General features: G+C 40.7%; 1 protein-coding gene across 1 annotated transcript; it reads right to left on the reverse strand.

The window, feature by feature from the left end:
- Positions 1 to 1,209: 1,209 nt before the first annotated feature.
- Positions 1,210 to 17,547, reverse strand: LOC119907760 (claspin). Its single transcript, XM_038725449.1, has 24 exons — positions 17,313 to 17,547; positions 16,409 to 16,526; positions 15,426 to 15,856; positions 14,934 to 15,080; positions 14,559 to 14,621; positions 14,394 to 14,466; positions 14,079 to 14,181; positions 13,264 to 13,871; positions 12,963 to 13,151; positions 12,586 to 12,755; positions 12,275 to 12,462; positions 11,973 to 12,025; positions 11,563 to 11,756; positions 10,535 to 11,072; positions 10,082 to 10,115; positions 9,794 to 9,890; positions 9,161 to 9,294; positions 8,840 to 9,001; positions 8,053 to 8,174; positions 7,710 to 7,840; positions 7,381 to 7,501; positions 5,571 to 5,647; positions 4,911 to 5,072; positions 1,210 to 1,851 (listed from the first exon to the last, which is right to left on the reverse strand). Exons 1-24 carry the CDS (start codon positions 17,337 to 17,339, stop codon positions 1,723 to 1,725), a joined length of 4,071 nt encoding a protein of 1,356 aa, XP_038581377.1. The 5' UTR covers positions 17,340 to 17,547; the 3' UTR covers positions 1,210 to 1,722.
- Between the last annotated feature and the right edge of the window lie 1,272 nt (positions 17,548 to 18,819).

An 18,819-nucleotide genomic window follows, 5' to 3' on the forward strand; every position in this document is an offset into this window, starting at 1 on the left:
CGTCTGCCTATTATTAGCCACTTACCAAATCATTAGTCTCTAAACTGCAATTATGCTTTAAACCAGGAAGAAAAAGTGAAACAAAGAGTCAGAGGAGTCCCAAAGTGTGGAGATTTACAGCAAAGGACACACAGAGTGCCGTGGATTCACTTGAATTGTTAAAAAGCTTTCCAACAAACAACCAGGAATGAAAACACTAGTTTTATCCTCCACTTTTATTTTGTGATTTGGGATCCCAGACGTGTCTTTCATACTTGTTTCCAGTGGCCTTCGGTGATCAGAGACTATTGTATAATAGACACACTTTACTCTTTTAAAGTCAAGTGATGACATTAAATCTCTGTGCAGGGAACCTCTGTTGCTGAGTGGTGATCCAAGATGGAGGCAATCACACAGTCTTATCCACAAGAGGCCTGAAAAAGTATTTGAGCGAAGGTATTGTCCAACAGTGGTACGGGAAAACAGAAATGCAATGCTTAAATCCCAAGCAGGAAAAAGCAAATAAGGCAGGAGAAGGTTTCAGGAGGCTTTTAAAACATTTACAAAATTTGTGTCCAACACAAATAATCCCCCCCCCCAGAAAACCATTGAAATTAGCAACTTATCCAGCTCCAAAGACACATCTTTAAGAGCAAGAAAAGTTGTCTTTACAAATGGACCTTATTTGCATTGTAGTAAGTAAAAACTCCATATTAACTCAACTTTCTCACAGGAGAAAACGAAAAACAATACTAAGCTACTACAGCGATGCTAACAGCTCTGTAAGGCTGTACTTCGGCACTGCGGGGTTCTGACGCCAACTGCTAGCATGCTAACACATTAAATGTGCTAACATTTGATAATTAGCACACAAAGTACAACTGAGGGTGATGGGAATGTACGTTTTGCAGGTATTAGTCATAAACCACAGCATTGGATGAATTAAAATGTTGGCCTGATGGCGGCTCAACATGAAATGGCAGGGGATCACCAAAGTGATTCCAATTCATCCTGATACATAAATACATAATGTGTACCAAATGTCATGGCAATCCATCCAATAGCTGTGGAGACATTTCACTCAAAACCACAAATGTGCACCTCATGTTGGCGCTACAGGAAAAATCTGAGGATCACCAACACACTGAATAGCTGTTGCACACATACCTGACCACATAAAGTGGAACTGACATATCATATCTGGTCTGACAACAAAAGCAATAAGAGAAATGTTGTAAAATACACTTTTATTTACAATGTAAAACAAATACATTTAAAATCATACAAAACTCCCTTACCTTTAAAAAAAACAATTCAATCCTATTTACATGATAAAACCCTTTTAAATGGACCTTTGTTGTTAGGAAGTCCAAATGAGTCAAGTAACATGTCAGAGATGCATCTGATGGCATAAAGGACTTAAAATGTACAAGCAAATGTGTGTAAGAAAAAGTAAAAACAGATTCCTCAGAGGTGCTTTAGTTGGCCATTTAAAAAAAAAAAAGAAAGAAAAAAAAAAAGGTGCAAACAAACGTAGACGCATCTGTATTTGTGTTTTCTAAAAAGGGACAGAGGGGAGGACGTTTATACGCCACCTTGGCACGTGACCATCATTTTACCGCCTCCTTCATTTTTGACGTCTTATTGGTTAGTGAAATACTGGGCATGGCTGATTAGTTCTGGTCTTCATGCTGTTGCTTCCCGGCCCGCTGATGATCATCATTCGGATAGTGTACTGTGACCTCAGTGGTCCAGGAAGTTGAAGATGCTCCTCTGGGAGGCTTTAGTCTGTCCGGCAGGTTTGTTCTCCCTGCAGATCCTCTTTGCCGCTGGGTTCACTGCCTCCACAGGCCCCCTCTTCTTCTTCATCATCTGAGGATCAAACACATCCAAAACAAAACAATGAACTCTTGATGAACACTGACAAAAGACACTGAACTATTAGTGTGGTGAAAGAATACACGAATACATGTGTTTTGTGGTTAAATTAAAACTAATGTAAATAAAATGTTGTTAATGGTGAATCTACTGATACATGATTCTTGAACTACCAAGCAAGAGTCATTTAGAGGTTGTAAAAAGGAGCAGCAGGCTTTGTCTCCACCTAGTGTCATAAATGTAGAAGACATCAGAATCAATAAACCCCCATCACACTCACATGATTATCACACTGAACAGTCTCTCCAAGATCTTTGGAAAGAATTTTGTTTTTGCACTTATTTTAGAACAGTGAGAACTTGCCAAAGACATAACCAGACAGGATTGGGAAACCAAAAAAAAATACAACAACAAGCCTCACCATTTTTCTCAGAACCAGTATGGCTTTTCAATCAAAAATATTTGAAATTTTTTCCACCACTGAACAAAGTGTCAGAAGTGTCTGCAGTACCATAAGCTAGTACAAACTGTGGTCCTGCACTCCTGGGGCCTGTTTCACCAAATATGCAACATGATTTCCCCCTTTCACTAATTTTGAAATGTTGTCTCTCATAGCAATAATTTTGATTAAAACAATGACCACTGTTTGTCCATCAGTGTCTAGTCAATGCATTTGATAAACAAACAGTTAACAGCTCTTGTTCTCCAGACCTCCAGCCACTTTATTTCTGTAAAAAACAGGAATAGCTGCAAATCTAGTGAGTTATTCAGACCAGGGGAAAGTGCGCGCATGCATGCATATTTTTTTATATATATTTTTTTAAGGAACCCCTGTGTTTGACCCCCTTTCGCCTTCAGAACTGCCTTAATTCTATGTGGCATTGATTCAACAAGGTGCTGAAAGCATTCTTTAGAAATGTTGGCCCATATTATAGGATAGCATCTTGCAGTTGATGGAGATTTGTGGGATGCACATCCAGGGCACGAAGCTTCCGTTCCACCACATCCCAAAGATGCTCTATTGGGTTGAGATCTGGTGACTCTGGGGGCCATTTTAGTACAGTGAACTCATTGTCATGTTCAAGAAACCAATTTGAAATGATTCGAGCTTTGTGACATGGTGCGTTATCCTGCTGGAAGTAGCCATCAGAGGATGGGTACATGGTGGCCATACAGGGATGGACATGGTCAGAAACAATGCTCAGGTAGGCTGTGGCATTTAAACGATGCCCAATTGACACTAAGGGGCCTAAAGTGTGCCAAGAAAACATCCCCCACACCATTACACCACCACCACCAGCCTGCACAGTGGTAACAAGGCATGATGGATCCATGTTCTCATTCTGTTTACGTCAAATTCTGACTCTACCATCTGAATGTCTCAACCGAAATCGAGACTCATCAGACCAGGCAACATTTTTCCAGTCTTCAACTGTCCAATTTTGGTGAGCTCTTGCAAATTGTAGCCTCTTTTTCCTAATTGTAGTGGAGATGAGTGGTACCCGGTGGGGTCTTCTGCTGTTGTAGCCCATCCGCCGCAAGGTTGTGCGTGTTGTGGCTTCACAAATGCTTTGCTGCATACCTCGGTTGTAACGAGTGGTTATTTCAGTCAAAGTTGCTCTTCTATCAGCTTGAATCAGTCGGCCCATTCTCCTCTGACCTCTAGCATCAACAAGGCATTTTCGCCCACAGGACTGCCGCATACTGGATGTTTTTCCCTTTTCACACCATTCTTTGTAAACCTTAGAAATGGTTGCGCGTGAAAATCCCAGTAACTGAGCAGATTGTGAAATACTCAGACCGGCCCGTCTGGCACCAACAACCATGCCACGCTCAAAATTGCTTAAATCACCTTTCTTTCCCATTCTGACATTCAGTTTGGAGATTGTCTTGACCAGGACCACACCCCTAAATGCATTGAAGCAACTGCCATGTGATTGGTTGATTAGATAATTGCATTAATGAGAAATTGAACAGGTGTTCCTACTAATCCTTTAGGTGAGTGTGTAAATTATATATATATATATATATATATATAAAAATAACTTTCCCCTGGACTGAGTAACTCACTAGATTTGCAGCTATTCCTGTTTTTTACAGAAATAAAGTGGCTGGGGGTCTGGAGAACTGTTACTGAACTGAAGAAGAGCTGTTAACTGTTTGTTTATCAAATGCATTGACTAGACACTGATGGACAAACAGTTGTTATTGTTTTAATCAAAATTAATGCTAGGGACAATTCAGTACTCACCGGATTTTGGCACTACTCCCTACTAAATTCTACATTACTCCCCGTAGAATTAAATGATTTATTCACTTTCTGAGTAACAATCTGTGAAACATGGCGCTGCCACCACGTGCAACCTGCATGTAAGCAGTGCTTGTAAATAGCGGGCGGTCATTAACTGGTCACTATTTAACTACATGGTGTCAGGTTGGCCAGTGTGAGTGAAGTCCCAGAGTTAGACGTGAGAAGATTTCACATAGTGTTGTTTTTTTTAAAAAGCAATATTGCCACAAAAAACATGTTATTTTGGGACTGATTATGCACATGAGTAGATACCCGTGACTAAATTGCATTAGTAGTTAAACTGTGATGTTTTTGCAGACTCTTGGAAGCTCAGTTCTCTGACAGATTCAAATACTACCTTATTAGTCTGGCATGTAATCCAGGATATTGGGGAACCACATTCTTATATCCAAGACTGCACTTTACTACAATCTTACCATCAGTTTCATGTGTTATTCTACTTAACACAACCTTGTTCTTTTGTCTTTTGGCACTGTCCGTTTCTCTATTGTCTACACAGAAACAGTGAAAAGATACTGAGGACTGTATGTGGAAAGAATGACAATAAATTCCAACTTGACCTTTCTGTGATGAGCTAAATTTTAGGGTGAATTATTACTGTGACCAAGCCCCTTTGTGACCAAGCTTAAGGCATATTGAGTTTTCTCTGTAGGACGCCATCAAGCTCCTTCTGTCTCAGCTCCTACACCTACACGAATACGAGGACACAACACGTTTGTTTAGTGACATTCCTTTCACTCACCTGTTTCTGGGGAGCATCTGAGGTCGAGTTGCTCTTCTCAGGAGACAGCGTTTGAAACAGAAACCCTCTGCTGTTTCTGGGCGCCAGAGGGTTCCCCTCTGAGATCGACGCCAGCTTCTGGAGGACGGAGTGAGGCCGACTCAGCAGTGAACCTCTCCTCACCTGGAAGAAATCAATAAAACATAAGTCTCCGACTGACCTTGTACAGATGACAGGGAATATGTAATGAACTTTGGTGGTTAAATATTTAAAAGGCCAATTGCTGCCCTCCACTCACACCCCTCATTCTGCACCATTTTGGATCCTTTTCAGTTAAGTTTTTGTTTAATAGAATTCAGTACAATGCAGAATTCTGATATTTATTCTCCACTGGCCACACTAGCTGGTCCTCCAAAAAGCACTAACCCACTAAATCCTAATACTTGATGTCTGTCAGCCAAAGTGGCTGATAGAGTTAACAGACTTCTCAATTACAGCATTTGGCAGACGCTAGCTGTTTTTGCAACAACAACGATTCCACTTTAAAAAAAAAAAAAAAAAAAAAAAAAAAGGAGTAGTTGAATCGACTTGGTAAACACAAAATTAAACAGAACAAAAAGTCAGATAATATTTACAACTTTAAACAATTAGGGATGTTCCGCCCCGGTGACAGTGACGTACCTGTAAGGGCTGCGAGGATCTCTGGAAGGGGTTGAGAACTGATGAGGTCTTTTCTGGTTGTGGTGCCACAGGGGGCTCTGGGGTGAAAATATGTTTAAAAAGTTAGATAGTGAAATAGAATATAAACTGGCCAGTAAACTTGTCTCCCAATATCATAACCAAAACCAAGTAATAATAAAAAAAAGAATGCTCAAGTCAAATCACCTGTTTTATTTGTCTCATTGTTAAATTTGTCGTCCTGAAATGTTGTTAATTGTGACAGACCAGACGTGCATTTTGGGGGGAAAGAATCGGCTTTTCACATAGCTAACGAGAGAAAAATAAAAATGCAGAAAAGCTGTTGTGTAGCAGGTTGCAAATAACCTGTATCCATCCACTGCTGACCCATGTATTGGACTCCAGAGAACACTAACTTCTTTATTTTGACAGAATTATAAATTCCTTTTTGATGACAAATATGAATTCACTTCTATAATTCTGGAGTACACTCATACGGTATAGCAGCGTCACAAAATAAATTTCAGGCTAGCTCAAAAGCAGTTGGCCATTAACGACACTCAGCCAAATAATACCTGGTGATTCATTCAAATATGTATAGATGTCTCTCATTGAGTGGCAGAAAGACGAGTAGCAGTATTAGCTTGAATCAGCTAAACACATCTAAAATGGGAAAGAGCTGGACCACTGGTTCTTTGGTAAGCAGTAAGGATCACCGTAGAGCTAAACGCAGCCATGGTAACAGATGTTTTGCCACTCAGTCCATCTAGAGGCTGTTGGGTTTTCTAGCCGTCAAACCGGGGCAAAGATGTAACGTTTTACGAAGTACCCGTATGTGCCGGTCTGTGTTATGCGCTAATGTAAAGAACTTTGTAGCTTTGTTTTGATATGTGCTGCATGATTATTATTAAATCTCACAATTTATTTCATAGCAGAGTTTAGTCAGCTGGTTAAAAAAAATGCCCTTCATATCTGACTCATGTTCCTGTTGTCACATTGTCGTGTGGATCCGAGGATGGGAAGTAGCCAGAAACAAACACTCATGAATATTGCATGTTGCCACTCACTTTCAGTGCCATTGCTTTTTGTGGGAACACAAGAAATGAACACTGAAGTAACTTTCCATTTAGCAATGACAGCACTGGCAGCTCTGTCCCCTCAGTGTCCAGTTTAGTTTGCTGGGATACATGCCAGTGTTTCATTGCAGTCTGTGTGCGTGTCTCTCTGCAGCACATCAGGTCAAGTTACCCACAGTCATCTTGCTGACAGCAATAAGTACATCAAACAGCATATATCTTAGGAACTTAAACTCCAAGATTAGACTGTTTCAGTTAATCACACATTCATCCCTTCCTATTGAAACTACTGTCATGCTGTGTTTACAGATATTTAGGAAAGTCTATAGCTTGTTCAGCATTTACCTGACAGGATTTTAACGGGAGCTAAAAATAAATAAAATTTTAAAAATCTGATTGGTCTTTAGAGCCGATTTGACATTTTTGACAACTTTAAAATCTCAAACAGCCAGACTTCAACTCTTGAAACCTTACTTCTCAAAACCCCAGATGGTTCCTTATGTTTCATACCAAAGTTTAGATTTAAACAAAGGCAATGCTCTTAAACTTGGAAAAGACCCATTTGGTGATTTGTTTTAAAATCTTTTGTTTGCTATATTAAGGTTCAAGGTACATATAATTGTCATTCTGCAACATAGGGCTGCTTGATGAAATGAAAGTTGAGACTTAAGACTCATACTGCAATTATTATTGGACAAAAACACCTTTGGATTCTTCTTGTGAGGGCTCAAACCGACCTTTTCTCTGCAAAGTCTTGGCAGTCAGTTTCTTGGCCAGCTTCATAAATTGACTGTCTTCCTCTCCAATCTTCTCATCATCTACATCCAAAGCTTCCCCTTTCTTGGCTTTCTGTTCAGACTGGGAAGAGACACAGAGAAGAGGAATGAAGACAAAATAACAACGCCCCCTTGCAGAAGAGGGAGAGGACTCGAAAGCATGTATCATAAATGAACACACATTTAGCTTTTCTTAGTAGGTTTACAGGGATAACCCTCTTTTAAGCCTGGTAGAATTTTACCTCACTCTCAATACTTGCAAACACAAATTTACAAACCCTACGGCCTACCTGTTCTCTGAGCCACTGTTCTCTCTCTAGTCTCTCTTTTCTCCTCTGGACCTCAGACTGGTCCATATCATCATCTCCCTCCTCCTCTTCATCGCCTTCTGTTCCCGTCCTCTCCATGTTGAAACCATCATCTGGAAGAATTCAAAAAGTAACTCAATAGTTTGCTGGAGCAACTTTGTATTTTGAACTTTGAATTTAAATAATATGCAGCAACACATACGTACATACTACTTGTGTTGTGCGTTCTTTTAACAACTGTCTAAATTCCAATAAATTCAAAATTAATTGCCAGTATAAGTATGGGATTAAAGGTTTTTTTCCCCCCCTCATCATGTAAACTCACCCATATTCTTCCAACGGAAGCGGCGAGCTCGTCCTGGGCCATCAGAGTGCAGGTCGCCATCAGCAAGGTATCGCTCCTGGTACAGCCTCAGACGACGCTTGTCATCGTCCATTATCTGCTTCCTGAAGGACCAATGTGGGTTGGATGATATTTTCCATTTCTCAGTTTAATAAACCACTAAATTTCAGATATCCACGCTATATTAATACTATAGGATATTTCTATTATGATTGGAGCAAATAATTGTATTAGTGCAGTTTAAGCAAGCAGAAACCCACAGACATAAAAGATCATTTCCAACAACGAGTACAGATTTGTTTACATGTTTGACAGTCAGGAAGTAGCATAAACCTTACTGAGTAAATCCACAAGACACTGAACGACTGCTAACAACTGAAGTTCAGGCAGTTGATGACCCACAAATCCTGTGATAACGGCAATTGTGTTCTTGTACCAAAACATGTGCAAGAATATGCAGTGCACTTTGAAGTGAAAAGGCCAAACGTGCAGAGGACACACAACTCATGTCAATGGTTGGAAGGGACGATCATAATCTTCACATTTTTATCTTTCGACTGTCAACACCAACTGACTCAGACTGGAACAAACTTGGCCCAATCAGTCATCACACTAAAATCATTAATATAACAGTTGTAGTGGGTGTCCCCGTCTTTTGGTCAAAAGACGTAAAAACATCTATTTGTGCAACTGACTATTTCAGTTGTGAACACAGCACTGAATTGCACAAAAATAAAATGCTCAAACTAGAATGAGATCTGTTACTCACATGTGGATCTTGTTGACCTGGTCCTGTAGCTCCTCATCAGAGGGAAGCTCCTCAAGAAGCTCCTCTTCCTCGTATTCACTCCCCCCGTCTCCGTCCTCATCGTCGCTGCCCAAGTCACTCCCTGACAGCTCAGCCTCCGAGTCCACGTAGTCAGTCAAACGCCTGTGAACATGATGAAAGAGACTCTTAAGACCTGTGCTGCAGCGTGGATTATCTGATGCAAAATGACTGCAACCATTTTCCTATAATGTCATACAGATTATTTAACACTGGTTATGTATGCATGGAAGCATATTAAGTTTTAATTGAATCTACACTTACATTTTCTTCTTTTTCTTAATCCGGTGTGATGCAAACACACCCTGCATCTCCTCCTCTTCCACATCATTATCCTCTGCCTCGTCTCCCTCTCCTTCCTGTTCGTTTTCCTCGTCACCATCCTCATCATTGTCCTCCTAGAAAACCCACAATTCATTTGTCATTTGCATTGTAAAAAGGCACACATCCAGTATGTTATTTATACATGAAGTGGAACTTTGGTAGATCGATAAGAGATGTGAAGCTCTGGTCAGTGCATGTAGCCACGCCCCCCCACAGACTAGGGCTTCAACAAACGATTATTTTCAATTAATCTGTCGATTATTTTCTCGATTAATAGCTTAGTTATTTGGTCTTTAAAATGTCAGAAAGTGGTGAAAAATGTCGTTCAGTGTTTCTCAAAGCCCAAGATGACCTCAAATGTCTCGTTTCAGATTCAGTTTACTGTCATACAGAACTGAAGAAACTAGAAAAGAAGATTTAAGAAGCTTTACTTACTCAACCCGTTTAATCGATAATGAAAATAACTGGTGATTAATTTAATAGTCAACAGGGAACTGATTAATCGTTGCAGCTACTACAGACCTCTAATGGGTAGCTTAGCAGGGACAATTTGGCATGTGTTGACAAGCTTACCTGTTCACTGTGACTTTCCACATCTGACAAAAGCCGGAACTCGCAGTCCTCCTCCTCTTCTTCCTCCTGATACTCTTCCTCCACTGGCTTCTTTTTACTTTAAATAGAAAAATTAATGCAAGATTCTTACAATGCATATAAATATTCCCATAATCCATTATAAAAAGGCTGTGAAGTAACGAGCAAAAAAATGCATCATAAAGTATCACAAAAGGTCATAATCTTAGAGATAGTGTTATGTCAGCAAAATATAATCTTTGATTTTGCATTATTACAGTTGTACTGTACCCGTTTGGTGCTGGTGAGGTCGTGTGAGGAGAACCTAAAATTGGGAACAAAGGAGGCCAATCTAAATATAATTTAACTGTAGGAAAACAATTCAAAACACATGCACATAACATTTGGAAATACAGACAACGATACAAATTCTAACAAAAAATATTTAACGATTAAGTATTTAGTCAATTATAGATCCTTTGGTTTAATCAGGCTCTATTGACAAGTTATTGGTTTAATTTCTCTTCACAATCTACTCTTTAGTTTGTAAACACTAAACAGATTAAAATTAACAGCTTATTATATAAGTTACTAGCCCGACATGTCCCCAGTGTTAACCTGTCTGCAAATTGAATTCTGTTCACCATAGGTTACTTCAGCCTTCAAATAAGCAGTTTAACTGTAACTTTAACTGTACATGTTGTTCTCATCGAATAAATGGGGACAGCACACACACTCTTTTACCTGGACTCGGAAATTTCCCTGAACACAGGTCCAGCAGCTGATCCATGGTATCATCAGATTCTGCATGCTGTCCTCTCTCCTTACTCTGGCCCATTTCCATCTGCTCCTCTCCTGCTTGTGTTGGTGGAAATGCTCCAGAGCACAAGCCAAGCAGCTCATCCTCCTGTGTTGCTCCGAGGCCTCCAGCCTGACCCGAGCCGCTCTGCGCTGTCCCAAAAACACCTGAGCACAACCCCAACAGCTCCCCCATGTTGGCATCCATTGCATTTTCATCTAAGCTGTCCAGGATTAACTGTCTCTTGTGGGAGCGAGGTGCACCAGGGCGTGGGCCCACATTAAGGAAGCCATCTGCATCTAGTAACTGGGAATGGGTGTCGTCCTCCAGGGAGAAGCGACCTTGGGAGTCTCCTCCCAGACCAGGGCCAGAAGCTGCTTCACCCAGGGGCCCCGAATCTGCTCCTGGAGATGGAGGTGCATACAAGTCTTGGGAGTCCTCAACAGGAAGGCAGAGGGAGGGCTCAGAGAGTTTGCCAGAACTCTGATGGGGGGGGAGAAGAAAATTAAACCACTTAATTTTGAAGCAAACAACAGAACATAAATGGTTAAAGAATTTTCTTTGTCCCTTTCTTTGTTTTTTAGTTGCCTTATCACGATTGTATGTAATGTAATCCTGTTTATCTTGCCTCGAGTCTTTGGGAGAAGTCCTTGTATAAGCGTTTGGCTTTCTACCACTCCTGCACAAGTTCTTGTTTACTTCTATTTCAGGTAAATGTGAGTATATGTAGCTGTAAGTGTGTCTAATATATCTCATAGTAGTTGTATTTTTTAAACGAGCAAACGAATTAAGAAAATGACGACAATAAAATTGTGCACCCCTATATCATAAGCAGATTTCTCTGTATGCCTCATCAATTTGACTAACTGGAAACACTTCTCTTTAACTATGGGCATGTTAAGGAAAATTCAAACCCCTGGTGATATCATTTTTGATTCTCCCAGTATTAAACCTAAAATCCCTTTTATCTCACCTTAGAGGCAGAGCCGAGGAAGCTTGGTCTGAAGAGGCAGGGAGAAGGGGACCGGAAAATGGAGGAGTTGGAGACGCTTCTTCCTGTGGAGCGCTGATGATTGACAGGCTGGTAGGAGGTTATCATAGATGCTGCAAGCTCAAAGCTGCTGTTGTGGCTGTTGTCTTTTACCAAGGAAAGAGAGTCATCCTCTTCTGTAAACAAGACAGATGACAGAGTGAGAAAAATACTGTACAAATTTTGCACACAAAATACTAAGTGTCATGCTGAATCGAGCACTTTCAAGTAGAATGAGAAGGCACATTTTTCGATCAATATATTTAAAAGCATTTCCTTTCATTAATAATAACCAACAATAACTACATTAGTCTGTGTGTAAAAAGACAAACTGAATGTCTTTCACTACCCACCCATCTTATTGCCACTGTCCTGCCCAGAAAGACCAGACCTTCTTCCGCCATCACTAAAAGGAGAACAGAGCATGAAGCTTCACTATCAATAGACACACAGAGTAAACATCCAGTACATGCAAATGATGCCAATACGCAGCTATTTTACAAGCAGTTTTTTTTCTCCTAAATAGGACAACCAGGTAATGATTAAGTGATACTTAAATGGCCACACTTGGGATTTGTCCATTCATTTAATGCAGTATCAGCATTTCACTTAAGGTGCATGCTCTAAAGTTACAATGTGAAAAAGACACACTCACCCAGTGCGAGAGCAGGAATTGCCGGGGAACAGCATGAGTGTGTCATCGGTGTTAACTAGCTCAGGAGTTGGCGAGGGTCTGTTCAGTGCCACACCAGAAGGGCTCCTGATACTCTGGGCCACACTGCCTTCCTCCTCCTCCTCCTCCTCTTGCTCACCATCATCACCTCCCAGTAAGTCATCTACACCCTGGTTTAAAGAGAAGATCAGGCTTGATGTGAGTACAAAGGGCATAGATGCACAAAAGTGTCTTAAGTAATTTGACTGTTTCAGCCCGCAGTGTTCAGCGGAAAGAAACAAACATCCTCTTACCTCTTCTTCCTCAGACTCATCTGTCATGTCTTCCTCCTCCTCCTCCTCTTCCTCCTCCCCACAGTCTTCATTGTCTAGGCGATTCAGCTCGGCTTTGCGCACCCTCTCCTCTTGTCTCCGTTTTGCCATGGCGAGCTGCAGGCGCTGCTTCAAAGTCAGCAGCTTCTCTCCTATGGAGAGACAGAAAGAGGAGCTTAGTCATGTCAAGACGCAAACCACGAAATATACGTCTACCTCTGCACCCGACGGCCCTGCCCCTGAGAAAGTCTCCTTTATGTTGATATCTCTAAAAGGAGGTCAAGAATTTAGTCTCTTGTCAAAATTAAAATTTCCCAGAAACCCCGGCCTCTATGTGCACATGACATGTGTATCCATACCTGGTTTGGTTGGCACAGGCTCCTCTGCTCCCTCTTTAACAGTGACAGTGACTGACTCAGAGTGCAGCTCTTCCTGGCCAGACGGGGCGCTGTCTTTGCGGATGATGTTGAGCTGCATCGTACGCTCTCCTTGAGGGCGTGTGGGAGCCTGGACATGACGAAGGTAACGCTCTTTCAGGGCCTCCACACCTAAAAGAAGAGGCGTGAATACCCGTTCTGAATGTAATAGAATGGTTTATTCTGACTCATGATACATTCTTACTTATGTTCTTCTAACGATAATGAGGATTTCAGCACTCACCGCGGTTGAGCTGTGGAGGCTCAAGCTGAACAAAGGCTCCATCATCTGGACACAATTTAGCGACAGGCGGGGGGTCCAGTCCAAGCTCCTTCAGCCTGGCCAATTTGTCCTTCTTAGATTTGGTGGGTTGCTGTGCTGAAGGTTTTGCTGCAGCTGGATCAGCTCTCCCACACTGAGCGCCTAAAGGCTCTACCAAAGACCCAGATGCAGGCTCTTTTAGCAGGTCAGACGTTACTGCTGTCTGACTTTGTTCTAAAGGTGCAGGAGAGGTTTCTTCTCCACAGTCAGAAGCGGGTCTCACTACTCCATCTGTTGTGAGCGACTCCTGCAGACTCTCAGAGAGGTAAAGCATCGGTCCAGATTCCTGGTCGGGATCTAGGCTTTCGATTCCTTCTCTGGCCTGGCTGAGGCCCTCCTGCTGTGGGGACGAGGTGGAAGCAGGATGATTGATGGGCTGGATCTGATAGGACGACAGATCTAGAGAATGCGACAAGTCCTGCTCTGTGGAGAGCTGCAGAGGCTCACTCTGTGGGTTGGTGGTAGGTGGCGACGGCGGAGGAGGAGGAGCTGACGGCGTCTCCAACATCACGGCTGAATACTTAGCAGATCTGAAGAGAATGAGATTATCATTAAGTTGTAAGTTTATTATGGCAGTCTTGAAACTTTTATTTTTATGATTCTGTGTGTGTATGGGTAGGTGACAAATCCATTATAAAATAAAATTTGTCTGAGAAATTTGTGTCAACAGCTGGTAATTTTTGTCAAACATGGCTGCTGCCCTGATTTATGCATGTTATTTGTATGTTTGTCTTTACTTCAACAACGCCATGGCAGGACCCTCTGGCCTGGCTCTCTTCTTAAAGAACTGGTCGATGGTCTTTGGCTCAGGGATGTGGTAGGGCAGGCCAAGCGTAGACTCTACAGTGACAGAAGAGCAAGATGTGGCCTCAGTAGCATGGAACATATGAGATATATCTTTTAAAGTCGGAATGACACATTTCAAATTATGATCCAAAACGTCCCCATCTAGAGGTTTAATTGGCATGACCAGAGAAGTTGTACTTGTCAGAAAACAGTCAACAAATTGCCAAAACAGATAAAAGACAATTGAAGTGCTTCTTTTAACTAACCTCTAATCAGCCTCTGAGATTCACTGTGGAGCTGCTTTATTGCCTCTTTGCTGGCGCGCGCAGCTTTCCTCTCCTGAAAACATCACATATGTAGAGAATGAAACCGCGGCTTGGTATCAAAATTGCAGCATTTACAATAAAGCCAGGCATTTTGGCACTGCATACCGCACGTTGGGGTTTCTCTGGTGCCTCTTCATCTTCCTCCTCTTCCTCATTCAGGAGAGGATCCTGCAGCAATATTGAACACTGATTACACAAACGCCTGTCCAGACAACATCGGCAAAATGCCAAGCCTAACTTTGCGCCACTCTTGTCCCCAAGTTTCACAGAAATGTCATCAAATTCTGTTTCGAGAATTGTGTACCATAGTAGTAATCTGCTGAATACAGTCATAACCACAAAAAAAGGGCTTCAATTCCCACTAAAGCCTTTACATATAAGTACAGTTCTTGTTTTGATTCTGATTGAAAAGTAAACATAATTTAATTTTTTTTAAGTCACAGGAAATAATGTTGATTGAATGGACGATTACAACTGTACCTTATGTTTTTTCATCTTTTGCTTGACAGCAGCTCGTATGGCCTCCAAAGACTCTTCTTCTTCCTCATCGTCCAGACCGGTGTCAAAAAGGTCTGTGTCGCCTAGCAGACATCCACTGTCATTCAGAGCCCGAGGGAGAGGCGTGTTCTGAGGAAATGTGTACAAAGTTGTCTTTAATTGTACAATACAATCCGCGTCAAATATTCTTATTCGATAACAATCACACAATTCTGTTTAGATTATTTCCACAAAGATTATTCCTAATGGATACAAACATTGGAATGAGAAACAATGATCTAAATATGTAGATAAATATTTTGTGACATGTACTTTTGTATACAAAATACTTTTTCAAAGCTTAGGGTCCAATTTTTCTCTCATTTCCATACTAGATTAGAGCAGGAACCTTGAGGCACCAAACACACTGCACAAAGAATTCAGCGGCAAAAGAATAAGAAAAAAATTAAAAAGAAAATGCCAAGTGGGACTAACCTCATCCTTTTCAGAGAACCTCTCTTTCTTCTTCAGTTGTTTTACCGCTTTGCTACGCTTCTCCTTTTTCTCCCGATGCCTCTGGCTCTTCTCTCTCTTCGTCCGTTCCTTTGTCGATTTCACTTCCCTCCTCACCTCTTCATGTTGCTCCTCCATTTCTCCACATTTGTCTTGCTCAGGCTCGCTGTCTTCGCTGTCAACTGGAGCACGGCTTATCCTCTTGCTCTTCTGCGCCCCTCTCTCTTTCCTCTCACCCTTCTCTTGTGTCTCTCCAGTCTCCATCTCCTCTCCGCTGGAAGCAGATAAGACCAGTGCTTCGGCCATGTGACTATTCTCCGCAGCCACTGCCTCCTCTTCCTCACTGTCGCTGTCTCTGATGGCATTACGATGAGGCTTTCTGTGAACTGTGATGTCTTCGTCATCATCAGAATCTGCAAACAAAATAAACAGCCAAATTGCACAATTGTTATTCCAAATCCTTTAAGGCTTCTTTGTGAGGCAGCGTAATACCAAGTAAGCTGTGCTAGGTGGACTAAAACCAAAAGAATCATTATGCATCATGCTTGTATGTTATTTTTGTTTGCTTGTGTATTACTCAATGATTGATGTGAACTCAGTCATTTTCATCTTTACTTGAACTTTAAATAAATGTGATTCTTCAAAATGATTCTTCTGTTGCAGCATAAGTATTTTTAACCTGTAGGTGCATGCAGTCACATCCTTGAGGCACTGTTTATTATTTTTTTTACACAGCATGTGTTAAATTACAATTTGAGAAAATGCATAGGACAGGCAGATTTCTCTTTAGGTGAGTATTTTTGATTGTGGGATGCCATTTAAATAGTAAATTTGACTGTTACACTTATTGTAAACTTTGTGGTTAAGTGTCCTCTGAATCCTAAACTGTACAAGGGTAATAAGTTTGCTTGGCTCTGACCTGTCTCTCAAAGGCTGGATTATAATATATTGTTTTGTTACTTCACCTGGAAGCTCTTCTTTATTGTTAGCGGTCTCCATGACCATCTCCTCTGCTGGAGAACCCATCCCACTGTCTGAATCACTCTCAGTTGCAGGTTGGGCCAGAGCTGGGAGCACCTCAGCCTGGTTACAGCAACACAAAACAGAATTAACACATCATGAAGTGCATTTTCTACAGTATGGTGGCACTACAGTCTGTTAGGACTGATCTCTGGCACGAGGCTCCACATTCAATGTAATACAGCCTTAATCTTAGACACATTTAAGAGTCCAGGGTTCCTTATGCTGCTCTATGAACTTATTTCACGGATAAAAATGGCAGATTACTTGCATTTAATCCTTCCTTTAAATCACTGCATTACTTTTTCTATGGTATCAAAATTATACCACGTGCCTGTATTTGTCAAACAAATGTCAGGCAAATTAAATTTTCTTTGCAAAGTCAGTGTGAAGCATGGAGGTCAACGGTGTTTCTTAAGACAGGCTGTTGGGTTACACGAGTGGCGCCTTGCAATAAACCAAACAATGAGCACGTACGTTAGCTAGCGACATTGCTTCCTTTCAATGATTAGAGTTAACTTTGCTACATGTAACATAACTTGAAAAAGTCGCCGGTACAAGTGATGGATTTCCGAGCGTAATCACAAAGATCAGACTGCTTAGATATAATATTTTAACAGAAGTCAACAAAGAAAAGTGCTTAACCGATGTGACCAGGCCAAGAAGACAACCATCATCCCAGCTGGCTAAACCTAACCTAGCGAGCTAGCTAACTGGCTAACACTTTCTGCAATTAGCAAACTTAGTTCTCTCGCCAGTGTTTCCCCATAACTTATAACTAACTGTCTGATACTCTCACGTTAGATGGATGTCCAAACTAGCTAGAGATATCTGAAAGCATGGTCTCACCTGTTGTTGAGAAAGGACCAGGCTCATCTTTGTCCGCCGGCTAGTTTACGCTCTTTTGTAAAATAAACCAGCCGAGACAACTCTTCGTCGTATCTCGGCAGCCACAGCGGCCGTCGTAAAGTAAATGTTTGGGTGACTAAAGGCTATTTTAAACGTCTAAAGCACATTTAAAATACATTTAGCCGAGCTACTCCTCTTCCTCCCGCCTCTTCCACACCGAATATAAATTTTGATATTTCGCGCGCCGTGACAGCTGGCCCGCAGTTTTTCGTCACCGAGGTGTCAATCGACCCGTTCTCGCTCTCCCATTGGTCCATTCGGGAAGTTTGGATCCGCCCAGTGTGACGACACAGTTTAGTAAAAGCTGATTTTAAATACCGGGAATGCAGGGGCGGGCGGGGCTGAGTGTTTTTACAAAAAGAGAGGGGGATTTGAGGCTTTGTTGAAAGAGAGACGCACACACTTCAATTTAATGTATACATATAAGTGGGTATATGTCATATAATATATTTAATTACTAACATTAATTTATCTTACAGTTTCTGACATTACTGTGTGTAAAATGTTTATTTTAAAGATAAATATTAAAGATAAATTGACCTACCAATCACAACACAACAGATTGGCACCATAAAGATGTATAATATAATGTAAAGCTTACATACTTTGTTCCCTTTAGTCCTCAAAAAGAAAATATACCTCCAAAATTAGGCTGCACACAAAAGTAAGCAATGCACATTCAAAGATACAGTCACATTATGTATTATTATAAGTTCCAACAAAATTAAAATAAATAAACACAATTAATGCATTGACAAAATTGTGCAAAACTTTGAATTTACAATACAAGTCAAGTCACTTTATTTATATAGCACATTTAAAAATAACAGGAGTTGACCCAAAGTGCTTTCCAAGTACACAACACACAAATACAAGTATACATGAACACAAGAACAAAGAGTATATACCATTATGTATCCAAATACACAATACACACTACACAAATGCAAATACTCTTACAGAACAATTAATTGTTATAGATTGAGTAACCCACAAATATAAAGTATTTTAAAATAGCTTCAGGTTGACCAACTATATAAGAAAAACAATAAAACAACACACACAGGCCTGTTTTCTTCATTATAAGTAAAAATACTATAATTTAAGTACATTTTGCTTATAATACTTATAATACTATGTTGTTTTACCTGAGTAAGATTTTGAAAGTGTTTACTTGTACTTAAGTATTTTCACACAGTTGTGTTGCTACTTAAGTAAAGTATCTGATTCAGTGCTGAAATGAATACTCTAGATCTTTTACTTTGCAGCTGGTAAAGGTAGGGCTAATTTTAGCTTTATATACTGCTAGGTAGTTTAATCCATAATAATACATCATAATTTACTTTTTAAAATTATTTGAGTATTTTTTTTCCAATGAAGTAATTCAAGTACCAATTTACTTAAGTTCAGTACAATTATTATTGTATTCAAGTACTTGAGTACAACA

The sequence above is a fragment of the Micropterus salmoides genome, unplaced genomic scaffold, assembly GCF_014851395.1.
Source record: "Micropterus salmoides isolate LMB-PRFRI ecotype aquatic unplaced genomic scaffold, ASM1485139v1 Ms_hic_scaffold_17, whole genome shotgun sequence".
Classification (NCBI taxonomy): Eukaryota; Metazoa; Chordata; class Actinopteri; order Centrarchiformes; family Centrarchidae; genus Micropterus; species Micropterus salmoides.

Excerpts from the sequence above, each read along its gene's own strand:
- LOC119907760 (XM_038725449.1), bottom strand. The coding sequence starts at position 17,339 with ATGAGCCTGGTCCTTTCTCAACAACAG. Across the intron at positions 11,757-11,972 it reads GGACAGTGGCAATAAGATGG|AAGAGGATGACTCTCTTTCC; the intron begins GTGGGTAGTGAA and ends TCTTGTTTACAG. Across the intron at positions 9,891-10,081 it reads ACCTCACCAGCACCAAACGG|TAAAAAGAAGCCAGTGGAGG; the intron begins GTACAGTACAAC and ends TTCTATTTAAAG.